At 37.0% G+C, this 16974-nt stretch overlaps 1 protein-coding gene across 1 annotated transcript in view; it reads right to left on the reverse strand.

Annotated features, from left to right (window-relative positions):
* Positions 1-6331, reverse strand: part of LDB2 (LIM domain binding 2) — a 375747-nt gene extending 369416 nt beyond the window's left edge. Inside the window, exon 1 of the mRNA XM_063336653.1 lies at positions 6297-6331. Within this exon, the coding sequence (XP_063192723.1) occupies positions 6297-6316 (20 nt within the window). The 5' untranslated portion in view covers positions 6317-6331. The remainder of the gene's footprint in view (positions 1-6296) is intronic.
* Between the last annotated feature and the right edge of the window lie 10643 nt (positions 6332-16974).

Genomic DNA, 16974 nt, shown 5'->3' on the forward strand with positions numbered 1-16974 from the left:
ACATTGAGAAAAGTATGTGATAAAAAACAAATACAGACGACTGAAATAGAAAGTATTATTAAAAAGCAGAGCCAGCTGAAAAACTGAAATTAACATCATAGTTTTCAAAATAACACAATATTTTCCATCTAAACTATTGTTTTGTGGTCTTTTCTATTTTTCATTTCACATTTCAAGTACGACGAATATTGATTTGTCACAGACAAGTACACCCACAAGAACATTACATTTCATGTTATCCCACTTGCTTTGCTAAAACTTTTGGTATTTTTTAGGGTTTTTTTTCCTTATTTTTGTCAGCTGGGTAAGGGGGAGACACAACCTCAAATGAAACAGGAAGTCCTCCTTGTGCTATTTATACACTATGGAACATAAGTGCCTCCCAACATTGCAGCTGTGTGGCAGACAGGCAATGCAATTGTTTAATGCAATTTAGTCAAGAACAGCTAAAGAAGGAAAAATCTGACTGAGGAAAAATTCGAGACAGATTCCAGCTCTGCTCATTAAGGTTTAAAGAAAAGTACTTTATGTGCCTGAATGACTGCCTTAGCATGGTGTGCTCCTTTCCAAGTCCTGAATTTCATGCTGCTTATTGTTCCTAAAGCTGAGTTCAATTTTGTACAGCATCCATTTAGAATGACTTGTATGTTTTTAATTTCTCCTTTGAATACAGAATTAAAACAAACAGGTTAGGCTGGGTGGCTTTATTAAGAAAAAAAAAAAAAGAGTTTTGAAAATGAAAACTAGGTATGCCTAGTGCACCAAAAATCAACTTTTGTTCATTTACTCCTCCTTTTCTTCTGTTATCTACAATAGGATAGTTTAGCACTCAGCTTTCTCAAAGACGTGAAGGAAAAAGAAGTAATAAGAGCACCAAGGATACTGAAGTTACATATCCATTTCGTGCGGAAGTCTTAAATTAGAAGAGAGCATCAAATGGACTTTGTTGTTTGTTGCAAAAGAACTAGGTAAAGGTCAAAGTGAGTCCAAGGCAAACGGGAGACAAGTAAAATATCAAAGATTTCAAGAACAGAAATTTGGCTGCTCTGGTATTATGAATACATCCAAGGTTTTTTTAATGCCCTAATTTGTTCTTTATTCTTCAGTACTGCAAGGCAAGACTAATTTATTACAACAGCATTAACACCACTTTAGAATTTCAATTTATTGGCATAGAACAAAGGTAAGTTTTAAAAATAAAAAAGATAGAACTATGTGCAGATAAAACCCTTGAGGACGTTTAGATTTGATATTGGGGTCTCCTAGTTTCTAAAATCTTGGGGTCTTGGTCTTACCATTGAAACAAAACCCCTTCAACCATACTCAACTGACATTAAAAGTAGGACTATGTGTGCAATGGAAATAACTTCTGCATTCAGTTCACTTCAGTAAAAAAAAAAAAAGAAAAAACAAAAAAAACACACACACCAAAAAAACCCCAACTCAATCTTGTAAAGAAATAAGCAGGTTCAGCTCAGAATATGTGCATTAAACAAACATTTAGAACTTTCCATTGTTGGGGTCCTCATTTAAATATACCTATGCCTAAAACGGGTCATTAAATGTGTTAGAAATTGAAGCTCCATTAAATTCCTAGCTCCATCAATGTCAGCTGGCACTCTGCTGTTAACTTCTGTAGAATCAGGATTTCATCCAAGATGGTACAATCTAAAACAAGTTCTGAGAAGTTTCAGATGCCCTATTTCTCACAACAGGTATCTTGAAAATATAAAAAGTGAGGTTATAAAAGTTAAATTATTTTTGCTGCTAATGATTTTGATTACTGTGTTTATTGATAACTGTTGAATCAAACAACAATTACAGAAGTAGAGACTCCAGGCTTGCAGATTGTCATCTTTGTTGGATAACAAACTAGGAGTTCATGTTATATTCACTAGAAAAAGAGAGAGAAATAGAAGAAGAAGAAAAAAAAGAAACCTCTGTTCCTGCCAGTGTGCTTAGAACAAGGAAATAAATTCCTCCCCATCATCCAAGTAGCAGCCACCGAACAAGAGCAAATAGCCTCCAACAATTTTCCAGGAGTCCAAAGCATCAATTATTCCACACACAGATGTCAAATCCTTCTTCTCAACTTGTAACAACTTCCACAATACAGTTATGTGTTAGTCAAACAAAACAGATACAGCAATACAAAACCTCAGGCATAGCAGAGAGAAATGGCTAGCAGAAAGGGGAGTAACTACCAAATACGTTATAGTAGAGCCTCTGCATCCAAAAAGCTTGCTTGTATCTCACTCACACGCCTGTCATGGCATCAGTAGGTCTAACAGAAGATATTATCTTCCCTTAAAAACCTTAACTATGTTATCCAGTATGAAACAAATTATCCCTTTTGAAAACATAGTGACAGTAGATGGGCTACAGAAAACCCACTAACTGAAACATCTGCTTGCCTCCTGAACTGTTCCCTAAAGCAGACAGAAGAGAATCAAAGTAAAGTTGGAGAGTCCAATTTCAGTAAAGAAGCCATAGCTCAAATACTGACTACAACAGAAATTCTGGGACACGGCCACACAAATACCAGCTAAGGCAATTATTAGCATGTTTCAAATAATTGTATTGTAATTTCCATGCATCAAAGAAAGTAGAGGCAAGGACAACAGACGATCAGCAGGCAACAGACAGTGCCCTTGACTTCCTCTTTGCCTTAGCTTACAGGAACGCTCACAGTAAAATGATTATAATAGAAACCCTGCAAGAACAGAGATGTTTACATTGTGCTGTTTTGTATCATATGGGGCAGATTACTGATGCCACAGTCAGTGATTTCCTTTTCCTTTTCTTTTTTTTTTTTTGTTATTTCTCAGCAAATTTCTACTTGATGATTTAAGCGTTAAATCAAAATTTTCCTATTCTTCCCCCAGAAATCATTTGTGGATAAGTATTGACGTCCAGGTCTCCCTTTACATTGGTAACTGAACACTTTACAGTTCACATACAGATGTTTATTTTGCTCAGCCATCTGTTCCATCTGAAATACAAAAGAGATCACAGAAAATGAACTCTTACTCTAACTCTCTTTCTGAGTACACAGACAAACACCTGGGTTTCCAACAAAACAAGTCTGTTGTTTTTCACAGTGTGTCAGAAAAGATTGCACTTTACAGACAACTCAGAAAGTCAGGTCCCCGATCTGAAGTGTGGAATCTTGGTAAGATAATTGTGAAGAAGTGATGACTGATGATGGGATAAGGGAGCATACAGATAACTCTAGAGGTATTTTTATTTGCAGGATGGTGTTCCGAGTCTTGAATTTCTTTTTTTTTTTCCTTTACAGTTATAGGTATTTGGTTCTTTTTTTTTCAGACGTGCACACAACTAAGAACTAGGTTGCACCAGAGCAGATGTAGCAAAGGGTGGTAAGCTGAGAGAAATGGATTTAATGAGACTTGAAGAGGGAACGAGGTGTGCAGTGGTGCAGTGCCAAAATAAGAGGGTCTATTTTCAAGTGCATGGAAGAGTCAGCCCATAAGAATCAAGTCACAAGAGAGCTGTCAGGTAAGAGGTACATGCAGAGAGGGCATGAAATGGGAATGATAAAGACCGGAAAAGATATACACATAGTATGCAAAACAGCAACAGGAAAGAAACTCAGTTTGCAAAGGCCATTAAGAAGTATCCAGCTTTGAGTCCATGACAGAAAAGGGAGAGAACTGTAAGACAGTAAAGTCTGTAGTGGAATCTGTTAATTGAAAAGAAAGTTCAGCTACTTGGGCAACTGGAAGACAGCAGAGAAAGGGAAAAGAAGGGTATAGCGGCTATAGTACTGTCAGAGAAGTGGTTCTCATGAGTACGAAAAGATTGTGGCTGCCTGGAAGTAGTGCTTACCCAGCCCTGTCTCCTGGTCATACGTCTGCATGAAAAACTGGCCCTTTATTTGTTTCCTGGTGCCTGCAGCTGTCCAAGGCTGTTTCAAACTTTGATCCTGAATACTAAGTGTTTCAGAATGCCTACAACCTAAAAACTGAGCCAGAGTGTGATCTGATCCCCCAATAAATGTACATAAGTAATTCAAATCTGATCAGAGAAAGCAACAGTAACACCTTGAGCCAAGAGGGTTCGCTCTAACTACTCACATTAACTATTTATTTCAACATATAATCAGTCAAATTTCCACACACTAGCCAGTTCTTACTACATGTTTCACGTGGCCATCATTACACTAGGTCATACACTCCTGTATTACAACAGATATAGGTATACCACAGTACTTGACATGAGGATGAAAATCTTTCATTTTATACTCTCTGAAATTAAACAACCAGACAAAGTATGAAGTTTCACGTGATGGAGCCCATCAAATTCATGTCCTGATTCCTGCTGTCAGGCTTTAAAACGGAATCATACTTGCGGACTAAAAGCCAGGCCTAGAAGAGAGCAAGTTACACAACCTTGCTTATTTTACATATAAAAAAAACCCCAAACAACAAAAAACCACCAAACCAAAACAAGCAAACAAACAAAACCCCAGCAATGACAATCTTTAAACCTGGAGTTTCTGTGGAGATATTCCTACCTTCAGGTTCCAAGTGTGGAGATCTACCTCGCACAACAGCCTGACTGATCTCCCTGTGGACCAAGTGGCAAGTAGCTGCTACATGAGGAAATTTTGTGGTTTGTGTTTTGGTTTTTTTTTTAAAGGGAAGCTGTCTGATATTACAGCAATAATCTTTTTTAAAAATGGGAAATTATAATTCTGAAAAATAAATGCATGAAATATATGCACTATAAAACCAAAAGTACAAACTAAAGTTTTGGCTGTAATTTTATGACATACTAAAGTATTTGTTCACCTACAGAAATAACCCCTCAATATTACATTTGAAAAATGTTTTGGTGTATTTGATGCACACACGGGTTTGGAAAATACGAGCGAGAGTAAGAGTTGACACAAGTAAGGTGATCATTGATAGATCTGTTAGCAATACCCACATACACAACCATCTAGAATTACAAAAAAAAAATAAAAATAATGAACTACATTCAGAGATATCCAAACTGGCACTAGCCAAACTGGATGCAGTTCACTGATGTTGTTATGGTATAAATCTACTAAAGGTGATTTATCTCATACTGAGCACAGCTACTGCATCATAGGAAGAAAGCTAAGCTAGCCCAAGAGGTGCTTTACCACCGACACTGCAGAACCAGCTTCATTTGCAACAGCTCATTTAGATCTAGCTCATGAGTCTGTGCACTGCACCGCACTGTGTGGTACAGAAAAAACAGAAATAGCCAAGACAAAGGAACGAGCTTTTGGATACCTTGAGATTTATATTCAGCCCTATTGCTTGTGGGTGAGTTTTTTTATCTGACCTCCTGCACTACAAAAAAATATTCCTCCTCTTGCACACGTGAAACTTTCAGCTTCTCTGTTAGAACGGCTATGTTTTATCACAGTGAAGAGGGTTTATGGAGCGTGCCTAGTGAGGTAGGACATCCAAGCCAAAGCAAGTTAGATTCATTCAAGTTTATACTAAAGGGAAATGGCAACACCTCTCCTATAGTCCTTTTATTAGGCCACATTATTGACAATGTGTTTTTTGTACTGATGCCTTAGGCATGAAACAATTAGGCTATGTCACATATCCAAAGTAAAAAGGGTAGACATCCTTTTATAGTAGAAAAGATACATCCACAGCTCTTCTTACTGGGCACTGCTGTTGGTATAGCCTGTAACAGCTGATCTCATGGCATAAAAAGGACTCTTAATAGATTGTGCTTCAAACACCCATCCTTTCTGATTCTCTTACTACTATACACGTCAACATACATATACACTCCTTACACATTAATCAGTGGGAGTTTACACATAGACTAGTCAAAACCACCCTTATTTTAGAAAAACTGGTTCAGTCACTGCCATTTTGCTCTCAGTTAACCTCATTCAAAATAATGTCTCTCTCCGTGCTAGCTTTGATTTGATATATAACCCTTTCAGACTCATTTCTGTTGTTGTTCTTGATGCATTCTGTTCCATTCTCTACCTGGATATAACCACATGGACTAATGCTGATGCTGTACTAAGTACAGTGACAGCATTATTAAAGCGCTATTTTGTTGTCCACAATAACCTCCCTCTTGTGCCTCTGGTGTTCTGTAATTAGGCCCCTTCAGACACACAGTTTGGTTATTATGGTTCATCAACTTATAATGCATTATTCCAAATGGCAGCATTTTCATTCTCTTTTTCCTTTTCTTTTTTTGCTGTTAAATAAAAAAAAAAAAAAGAAAAGCCAAACAACCAGATAATGGAGGTAAAAAGAATTACTCACCCTTCATCTCGATCTAACATAGCGTTCACAGGCAGCAGGGATAGCAGGAAGACTTTCTTGCAAAGAGAGGAACTTGAGCAGCTTTATAGGACAACAACCTAGGAAGAAATGACAAGCCAATACCCACTTTTACTGTTTGTAAATCTGAGCATTGATTCTCCTTTCACAAGTGGCTTTCATCAAATGCAAATCAGAAGCCTGGCATCTGCTTGAGTAACCAGGCAGCCCTGTCCCCCTTTCAGGGGAACAAAAGCCATACAATCAAAGGGTTTTAAAAGGATGGCAAACTTATTGTAAGCTAGAAAAGGTTAAAAGTCTGCCAGGGATTAAATATACCTCTCAGAACTCCCAAGTATGAAAGCACTGGTGACCTTTATGAATTTTTTTTTCTGTGAAATGTTTCTGTATATTTGAAACATGATAAAAAGTGACAAAACAGGAGAAAAACAAACTCATTACATGTCTCTCTTCCCAACTGATTTTGAAAGCTCCAGAAGGCAAATTTAGATCTTTTTGTTTATTCTCAGATTTCAAAAAAATCAACCAAAAGCACCCTGGCTATCGTAACAGGGCCTACATGCGCTCCCTGCATCAGTGACAAGTCATCTTCTGAAAAGATGGGTAACAACTGGAATTCACCCCAAACATGCAATTTCCTCGCCTCAGAAATCTTCACTAAGACTGGCACACTCTGCGAAACGCCTGAATCATATCTGGGTAGCAAAAACCTTTTTTTTTTTTATATATGCTGAAATCTTGCTACTTCTACTTACTTCAGTTAAAAGCACGCATTCTTAGCGCCAAGGAAAACCAGATTACTATTTCTCCTAAAAATCTTATGGAAAAATGTCTAATACTAATTGAACATGTGTATTTATTGTGAAAATAAAGCCCTTTTCTGTCTGGTAACAGCACAAAATAGGCATTTAAACAAAAATATGTTAAAAACACTTAACAAGTTCATCAGAGTGTATCTTTCTAATAGCCTTATTCGTCATTTACTTGGGAATAATCACAAAGCTCATCCCAATGACTATGAAGCTAAAAAACAAGATACAAAGATCTGAAATGAGCCTGAAGTGTCAGTTTAATAAAATTTTTGGCTTTCTGTTTAAAGATTGATTCCAGATTCCAAAGTACAGAAAAGAATACCATTTTGCACACAAGTTTTAGCTTCATAAGAACATGATTTGTCAATGCTATTAATAACTAGATGGATAATAATTCAGTCAGTAATGTCTTGAGGATCCTGCTGCTGTAAGGAAACCACTCTTTATAATTATAAGCAATTTAATTTAAAACAGGCCTTGGTTCTAATGGTTTTGAATACAGTCATTGCCTGACAGAACAACCTATGATTTCTTCTGAAGGAATCATAACTGTCCCTGGTGTTTAGAGACAGCTACAAAGCAAAAGCTGGCAATTCTTTAAGGCAAAATCAGAACAAAAGATTTAAATCAATAGGAAAGATTTTATTATTTTTTTTTATGTAGTATGAACTACATAAATCAAATTATGAAACTCAGTGTCAGAAAATGTCATGGAGCCCAAAAATATGAACAGATCTGAAATAAAAGTACGCAAAATAAGGGAGAAACCTATTGACCCCTATTAAACATGACAGTACAAGTGTTACCTCCAGGTCAGGACAGACTGAAAAATACCAGGCTTACCCTACACTTTCTGTCTTTATAATTCTATGGTTTTGGCATCTCATGTTGGCAGATATCTTTGTTGGATCACCCCAGGAATAAGCTGTCTTGAAACAAACAGCCTTGTCCCTGAAGCACAGAATCTGCAGTTCAAATAACACAGATGCAACTGACAAAAAAAAAAAAAAACACACACAAACCAAAAGAACAAACAACAAAACACAAAAAACCCCAAAGGAATGATGATTTAAAAATGAAGGATCCAAGAAAAAGAAACCAAGAAGCAGGAAACAGATTCTGTTATCATTGTAAACACAGAATGTAAAAGTTTACTTCAAGGAGGAAACATCACGTAGATGTAAAATACGAATGTTGATTGCAGGACTAAGCATCCTGCATTCTGACCATCATGACTCAAAGCCCACCCACGCTGCTGCCAATGGTGATTTCTCACAAACTCAAACTCCTTGCAGGGAGCCAAGAGAGCTACAGAAAACCAAACGGGGAGAAATCAAATGATCCCAGACTACAACAAATGAAATAAAGGAAGGGGTCAAAGCATCAAAAGTGGAAAAGCCAGGGAACTGGAGAGAGACGTTAAACAGAGCACTCCTAACAGTGACCACCGCCCCCTGACACTACCCAAGATGCTGATGGATGCTGCCAAGTGGCGGCCTGTCCAGGAGCAGAGACATCACTATCAGAAACAGGATACTGAGCTGGACTCTGCATCTGATATTGAGCTGGCGCTTCCATCTAACCGGCTAAGAAAGTTCTTAAGGGAATACGATCAGGAAAAGAAAAACAGAAGGTTCTGCTATGCTGTTTTTCCAATACAGTACCTCATGTTCAAAGTCGATCTGCACCTGCAGCAAGGCTTTCCCCACAAAGACCTTGTTTTAAGTCACATCGCAAGACCCTTTTCCTCCTAAAAGGAATGTGATTTTGCATAAAACGATGTGATTTAGGGTATCTATTCAAATACCTGTTTCAGACCCAGAAAAAATATGAAATTCTGTGCTGAGTCATGCCCAGAATCATTCTTACCTTCTTCATGACCCTTTTCAGATGCAGCTATTAGACACTGTTTACTGAGAAAGATGATAAATAAACTACTTGCTTATTAGTCTTGCAAATAAGTCACTTTCACAATATGAGCCTTGCACAACTTATTATGCAGATGACTATGTTAGATGAAAACAACTGATCTTCCCAGACCCTTCCCTGGAACCACAAAATGTAAGAACAAGTGTTAGCTGCTGGAGCAGCATCCTTACTTGCCACTCAGTTTAGGCTGTGTGAAACTGCTAGCAAATAGTTACTTCAGTTATTTAGCTGGTAAGGCTCTATGATACTCTTTTCTATACAGCAATTAGAAAGAAGGTTTAGCTGAAGATGCTCAGCAAAAATTTCTATACTTCAGAGTATGAACTATGTATCTGATTAAACTCACAGCTTGATGTACCTTGTCTTGACAGTGTTGAAGAGTGGTATTGTTAGAGATTAGACTGGCATGCTATGTTTGCTTAAGATAACTGTTCTAGAGTATCTGCAATGATGCACGTTGCACAATAAGGATGATAAATTTTACTAATGCTATCCAAAATGCTGATAGCCTAATGTTAAGTACAGTATCCTTGTTTATTATGTTTACACAAGATAGCCCCATGTAATATAAGCATGACACACCGTGATAAAATTTAATGTTAACATAGACATTAAACTAGCATATTATTATTTTCCACTTAATCCCCTGGTTTTAGCCAGATCTCACTTGAAGCTCTGAAATATTATCAGATAATACATGCTGATTATCCCTTGAAGTATAAGCCAAACTTTGTTTAAATGTTAGTTCTTAAGTCCCATTAAAACAATGGGTTATTTGTGTATAAACAATGTAAGCTCCCCACTCCTCAGTCTATACCTACGATAACACAGATTAAAGGTTAAAATCCTCCTAGTCTCATTAGTACTTTTAATCATATTTCAAATTTACTTTACTATCAGAGCAGTGGCAGTCCTGACCGTAAATTTTTCAAAGATTTTTCAAAACAAAACCATCAAATATTTAAATTGCATTGACTTCTCACCTTCTCTTCCATCCACGCTTCCACTTCTTTCTCCTCCCATACACACAAACACACGTGAACACATTCACACCCTCACAAAAAGCACTGAAGATTAGAAAGAGTCAACATTTTTAATGTGGAAGTAGAGAATATACTCTCATAAATGTGAAGCCACCGTGGTTTAAAGTCTAAGCATTCAACACGTAATTTGTAACTTTAATCAACACATCTCATTTTGCTAATGCATACTGACTGGATGCCTGAGTGCTAATGAGCGTCCCTGAATGCTAATGGCTCTGTGAAACTAGATGGCCTCTGAGCATCACATGGATTATCTAAAACTTATTTGCATCTCAGATTCCCAGCACCATTCAGCTTCACCTCCCTTTGACCTTGACATTTTATAAACCAGGGAGAATGGTTGTGTTATGAAAGAAAAGCCAAAACTAAACAAAAAAAAAAATGCAGGCAAGGACATATCCATCTAGGATATATTTGAAACAATTTACTGAGTTGAATATTCTGACACTAGAATGTGATCACTGTAAGATATCGTACATCTTATCTCATCATACTTTGAACTCTAACGTTTACCAGGACATATGCTTACAAATAGAGTTGCTGTAGCCAAGAAGTTTTAAGGATCTAAGTAAGACAAGGGTTGTGAGAAGAGATAATACCTTTTAGAACTTATTGATTTGCCAGCAAATAACGGTATTAAAGATAATACACATTACTGCATGTATTACTAAGAGGTAGCATAATAACACATACATCATAAATTCAGTGCAGTTGGAAAATCAGACAAGGTTTCGGGCCCACAAATCCTTCTTCAAATCCTATCCCATGTATCAAAATAATATAATCCCTTTTCCCCATCAAATAACATTTATTTGCTGACTGTCAGATGTGCTCTGTAACTTTGCAAAAGCCCCAGCATCCTGCCTGAACCTGTTCCAGTGAGCAGACACCGCATCGATGCCCTGCTTTAAAGGGAAGCCTGTACTCAAGGTATGATTTCAGTGCCCTGCATGTCACAGCTCTCTGTAGAAAGTTGGAAATACTTTCTCTGAAAGCCTTTTTTCTTTGTAAATTGTTTCCATGTACTAATTTTTCTGTGAAGAAATGCATATATATAAATATACATACACATTTACATATTTTCAGGAAAAGAAACTTACTTTCTTGTCTGCCAAGAAACATGAGAAAAATTATTATTGAAGAACACCATGCAAAAGTTATTTTAAAAGAAAATGTCTTTCCACCCTTTGTTACTCTCAGAATAAACAGACACATAACGTCCAGATAACGTTTAGATCTGTTTCCCAGCTTTAAAATACAGTGGAAGTGTTTGATGTATTGTTCAAGTCAAAACCCAGAAGAAGCCATTAGATCATCTGACGTGATCTCTGCAATGTACAGCACCTCAAACCACTACTCAATCACTTCTCCTATTAAACATAATTTCTAACATTAATTTTTCAATTTCTACTTCCAGGTGATAGAACCTACTGACATGTAGAAAAAAAAAATTAAAGATTTGTACACTTCTGTCTAAGCTTTTCAATCCATCTAAACATACTACAATTGGCTGCCTCACCCAACTTGTCTTTTTTTTTTTTTCTCCACATTTTCTCTCTTCTGAATTTTATCTAGTACTTTAGGATTTGTTAAAAGTTACCAGCTTACCAGATTTCTTTCTAGTTCTTTAAAGACTGTTTGGTACAAATTATCTGCAACTCTAAAAGTGTTTATCCTTTAGTGACTATCTGTACCCTGAAAAGTACTTTCTTATCCTCATGGAATGCAAACACATGGCTTTCCAAGTACAGAACAGAAACTCTTACTAAATATTTCTACACATTCTATATCATTATTAATGATTTCATTATCTCCAGTTAGTAATGGATCTATAGCAGGACTAGGACTTCTCTGACTCCTCATTATCGTTAGCTTTGGGTTTCTCCCCTATTGTTCTTGGCTTCCTTATGAGTTTTCTAGATTTCCTATCTTCCAAATGACATACACTGCTATTTATTTACACACAAAAAACCAAACAAAAACAAAGACAAAAACCAACAAACAAACAACTTTTCTGTAACTATATGTAGTTACGTGTCCTACAGGAAGAGAACTAACTTCATGAAACCCTCTCCAGAGACACTTATACAAAAATCAGGTTTGGTTAAGACTGAAGACAAATTTGTCAAAGGTGGAGCTCAGAGGATCACAGATTCTTCTGGGAGAACTCAAACCAACACCTGAAACAAATTCCATATCATCACCGAAATTAAAGTATTTTGGGGTCTTTCAGATAATGCCACTGTAAAATCAAGAAGCCTAAGACCCCTGCATTGAAAAGGTTGTGATTTAACATTTATAAAACACAAGTTAGTAATAAAAATGTGGTGAAACAATTAGATTTGACATTGTAAGGAACACCTTTAGCACATCCTGAACAAAGACCACAGGGTGTAATGTTTGTTATGGATGGACTTCTCCACACATGGTAGGTGCTAGCAGCTGCTAGAATCATAACAAGAATATATAAAGAAAAAACTACAATGTAAGAAAAAAAGCTAACATTTTAGCAGAGTTAAAGCTATGTAGGTGACTTTAATCAAGAAATTAATTGTTACGGGTCCACTCCTAACACTTTGCACAACTGATTTTCAAATACATCACATGGCTGGACAACAAACGAATGAAAAAGAAAGCATCATAATCTACAAACCCTTCATATCAGTAACAATCAAATGAACATATCAGCATCTTGGACTGATATATATGAGATTTATGCAGAAGATTCCCATTAATACCACTGAAAATTTACTAAAGCTTTTAAGCACAAATGGTAGAATAATATTTTATAATAAACTACATCATGTGATTTTGCAGTCCGAAATAGTCGCATTTCTATTCATTGTCTTCTTATGTTAACAACAAAAGTTTAAGGAACTGTAAAGACTTATTCTAAAAATGTTAACTTTAATGAATTTTATGACTTTCAAATAATTTGTTACTGTCTTAATATGATATGCAAAGATAGTATTATCAGATATTTAAAGAACTTTGAATTTTTAATTAGCTTGATAATTTGCAACAGCTTCTTGGCTAATACCACAGTATATACCTCACTATTTCCCACTTCCCTGTAAGTTGCCTAGATTTCACCGACATCAGACAAGAGCCCAAACCGCAGGCTGGCTTTTGCCGCAAATTGTGAATTGCTGTGGTGGGTTACGTCATCTGAGCAAAAGGACCCCATCAGCTACTTAATTGTCCACTGTTTCTGATAACACACTCAAGGCAGGCAAAAGTCAGTTCCTCAGTGCCACATTACCTGTACTGTGTTACTCCAGCACGCGCCTGAAAGAGTCCTAGCAGGTCGGTGAAGCTACTCCAGGCAGAGCCCATGGGGACATGGGGCAATTCACACTTCTCAGACCTACTATTCCAGGCTTTCTTCTGACGTATCTATTTTACTTCAGCCCAATTCGTGTTCAAGTTTGGAGGTTTTTCCTCCATAGTTACACACAGCTAACAATTTTAAATGTTAGAAGAGGAAAGGAAGAATTAGAAAAGTCAGTGGTATTTCATAAGGGGCCTACAGGAGAAATGGGGAGGGACTCAGGGAGCACAGTGATAGGACGAGGGGTAATGGTTTTAAACTGAAAGAGGGGAGATTTAGATTGGATATTAGGAAGAAATTCTTTACTGTGAGGGTGGTGAGGCACTGGAACCGCTTGCCCAGGGAAGCTGTGGATGCCCCATCCCTGGAAGTGTTCAAGGCCAGGCTGGATGGGGCTTTGAGCAGCCTGGTCCAGTGGGAGGTGTCCCTGCCCAGGGAAGGGGGTTGGAACTAGACGAACTTTAAGATCCCTTCCAACCTAAACCATTCTATGATTGCATATGCAAGAAAGGTATTTTCAAATTTTGTTGTTCTTTAAATATTTTTCCCTTTTTTTTCTAAAAACGTTCTTCCAATATAGACAACCCACAGAGATGAGTAAATTAACACTGTTTCTGAGCTAACGTCTGCCCAGGTTAGATACTTCTTGAGCTTTTCTCCCATATATTCACTGCTCATTAGAGTAGCCATCTAAATGTTGCTTTATAGTCCCTTGAAACATTTGCCTAGTTCTCGGGAAAACACGCAAGACTACGCTTCACCTTGTGTGGCTGACAAAACGAAGCTTATCCTTTTATTATTAATCTTATTATCTCTAATAATGGCTTTAGAAGCTACTGTCCAAATATCTTAAAATAACTCCATATAGCACATTTTAATCCTGGTTTAACACATCCCTTTACCAAGGGAAAGCAATCCTATTAATGATTCTGATAACTTTGTGATATATAGAAATAGGTGTTGTCTTCAGTCAAATCCTTCTCCTTTTCTGCTTAAAACCTAAACCAGAATTAAGAACCTGGGCAAATCTCTGATGCAGTAATCCACTGACACACCAAGCACTTCCGTGAAACACGTTACCCCACAACACTAATTTTACGTTTGCTGCATTAAACTATCATAGTCTTTTTTGAGCACTGATGCCATGTTTTCACCCCAAGTGTCAGTGCATTACAGGTGTATCATAGTTAAAACAATTTCTTTAGCCATTTAGTCTGTAAAGCATAAAAGCTTTATGGCCTCCTACTGCATCATTCTGTGCACATTTATTCTACAGAATGATAACTCTGAAGTTTAAATAAATCTTTGGGATACTTTTTCTGATTTTGACCTAACTATTTAATTTCTAGTCAGGTCTTATTAAAATGACAGGAAAAATACTGTCAAGTTTCTATATTTTAGCACTTTAATTAATTTTTTCATGTGTAGAAAGTATTATAATTTCCCATAAATTTACAAATATAAAAAAATTAATGACATATCATCTCTTTCCCACAAAATTTGAAAGAAAGTTTTAAGATCACATTTCCATTTCTCAAAATGTTTTCATCGTGTTCCTAGTTTGTAATATGAATTATCTAGAAATGAAGACAGTTACTTCTTAGCAGGAATAAGAGAGGTCAAGTCAATCTCTTTTACATACAAACAAAAAAAAATCCAGATCAAAATAAAACCCTCTCAGCTGCAGTTCTTACAGTAATTTTGTTGTTTTTCATGAGGTATTTTCCCCTGCCTCCCTCCAATGAAACAGGGATATCATTAATTCTACAGTCAGCAGCTGAAACCAGTTAGTCTGACCTCAGATGTTACTGATCACATCCCTTCCTGCTAGTAAACCCCAGACTACAAAAGATATATCGCTCTTCCTTTCTGACTAGAAATTAACAAAGCAGTCAGGCCAGAACATTATTCCTAACACAAACACGCATTATTAGTTAAAAATACACCTCTCTGAGTGTTTTGATCCAAAGTTCATGGCCCTATAAGGAAGAGAAGGTAGAACATAGAAGCCGTACTGAAAGCTACGTACTACTTTAACCTATATGACTTTCCATATTCAAATTACAGTAGCACGGATTTACTCAGTCATTTCTCACACCATCACAGAATTACAAAACAAGACCAACCCTCACTGTAGTTTAATTTAAAAGAAGCCTGAAAAACATGTTTAGGAAGTGTCTGTTCTCCTGACCAAGATCAAGACTACAAATCAGAAAAAGCAGTCCTGCTTCTCCAAAATGGCTAAACACTAAACAACTGCTAATCTTTAGACTTTATGGCACAGTAATTCACCAGCTCTCAGTGTCAGATGTAAGTCTGATGTAAGGACAGCCATTCAAATGGTAGGATCTGGGATCATTCCGGGCTAACTGTGTAAAGAGAGGACAATAAGCAAGACAGAGAAGAAAGCAAGAACGTCTCTAATAAATAATTTTCAGAAGGGGTTGACTATGCAGTGCATTGTCACCATGAGTCAAACCCATCTATCATATGGTCACTCTGCAGCCTTCTATAAAGCAGAGGGATTGCATCTTTTGGCTGCCAGTTTATTTAAGGCAGCGCGTTTCTGTGGATCCAAGCTTGACTGATTTCTCAGCAGCCTATGTGATATGGAAAGCCACTTCAGCTACAATATTGTAAATTGATTTTTTTTTTGTCACATGGTATTTTACAAAATTCTCACGGAAGAACGTGTGAGAGCTCTTTAAAATGCAAGATTCACCAAGGGGGAAACAGCGGTTAGCTCTGCAAAGGAAAAACTGTCACATGGCTGAACACATTCTCTCATTATTCCCAGAAGCTGAAGAAGTAGCTAGAGGCAGAAAACTGACAATAATTATATTGCCTAGAAACTGACAGCATACATAAATCTACTGTATTAAGCCTTTATTCATTGATTTACTTTCCAAAGCTCATTTCAGCATTAGCCCAGAAGTAACACTGTGCAAGACACTGCTCTTCAGTTTAAGGAAAATGTGGGTAAATTTTTCTTCCACATACTGTGATAATTAAAGTTTTGTATGGTTGGTCTCTCCATCCTGTGGCAACCTGAATTGCCGTGATTTTTGACTGTAATTTTCTTCCTTAGTAGATTGTCAGTAATACATGAAACAGAAAGCAGGCATGCTTAAAGGAAGCGTAATTTAGCCTTTGTTGAATTTGTTTTATGTACAGTGTAAGTCTGCAGTGATGGCAAGACAGCTATTCAGTCCTGAACGTCTGTTTATGTCAAATCACACAACCATAGTGCAAGCAATCTAGACCCAGCAGGAATCTTTTACTGAACTGATTTTGACAAAACACTGAGAAATCATGAATCAGAGGTACATCTCAGAGGGAAAAATAACAATTGGTGACGCTACAGAAAAAGTGCTAGCACGGTACTGGCAGACTGGTACACGTGTGTTGCAGTAATTATCTCACAGGCCAGCAAATTTTAAAATTTATTTCCCTTTATTTAGGTACCAGATCCAGCCTGCATTATTACTGATCCTTCAGAGATTTCTTGTAGGACATTGCTGGTGGGTGCGCAGGCTGAGGTGAGG

The sequence above is a fragment of the Chroicocephalus ridibundus genome, chromosome 5 (assembly GCF_963924245.1).
Source record: "Chroicocephalus ridibundus chromosome 5, bChrRid1.1, whole genome shotgun sequence".
NCBI lineage: Eukaryota > Metazoa > Chordata > Aves > Charadriiformes > Laridae > Chroicocephalus > Chroicocephalus ridibundus.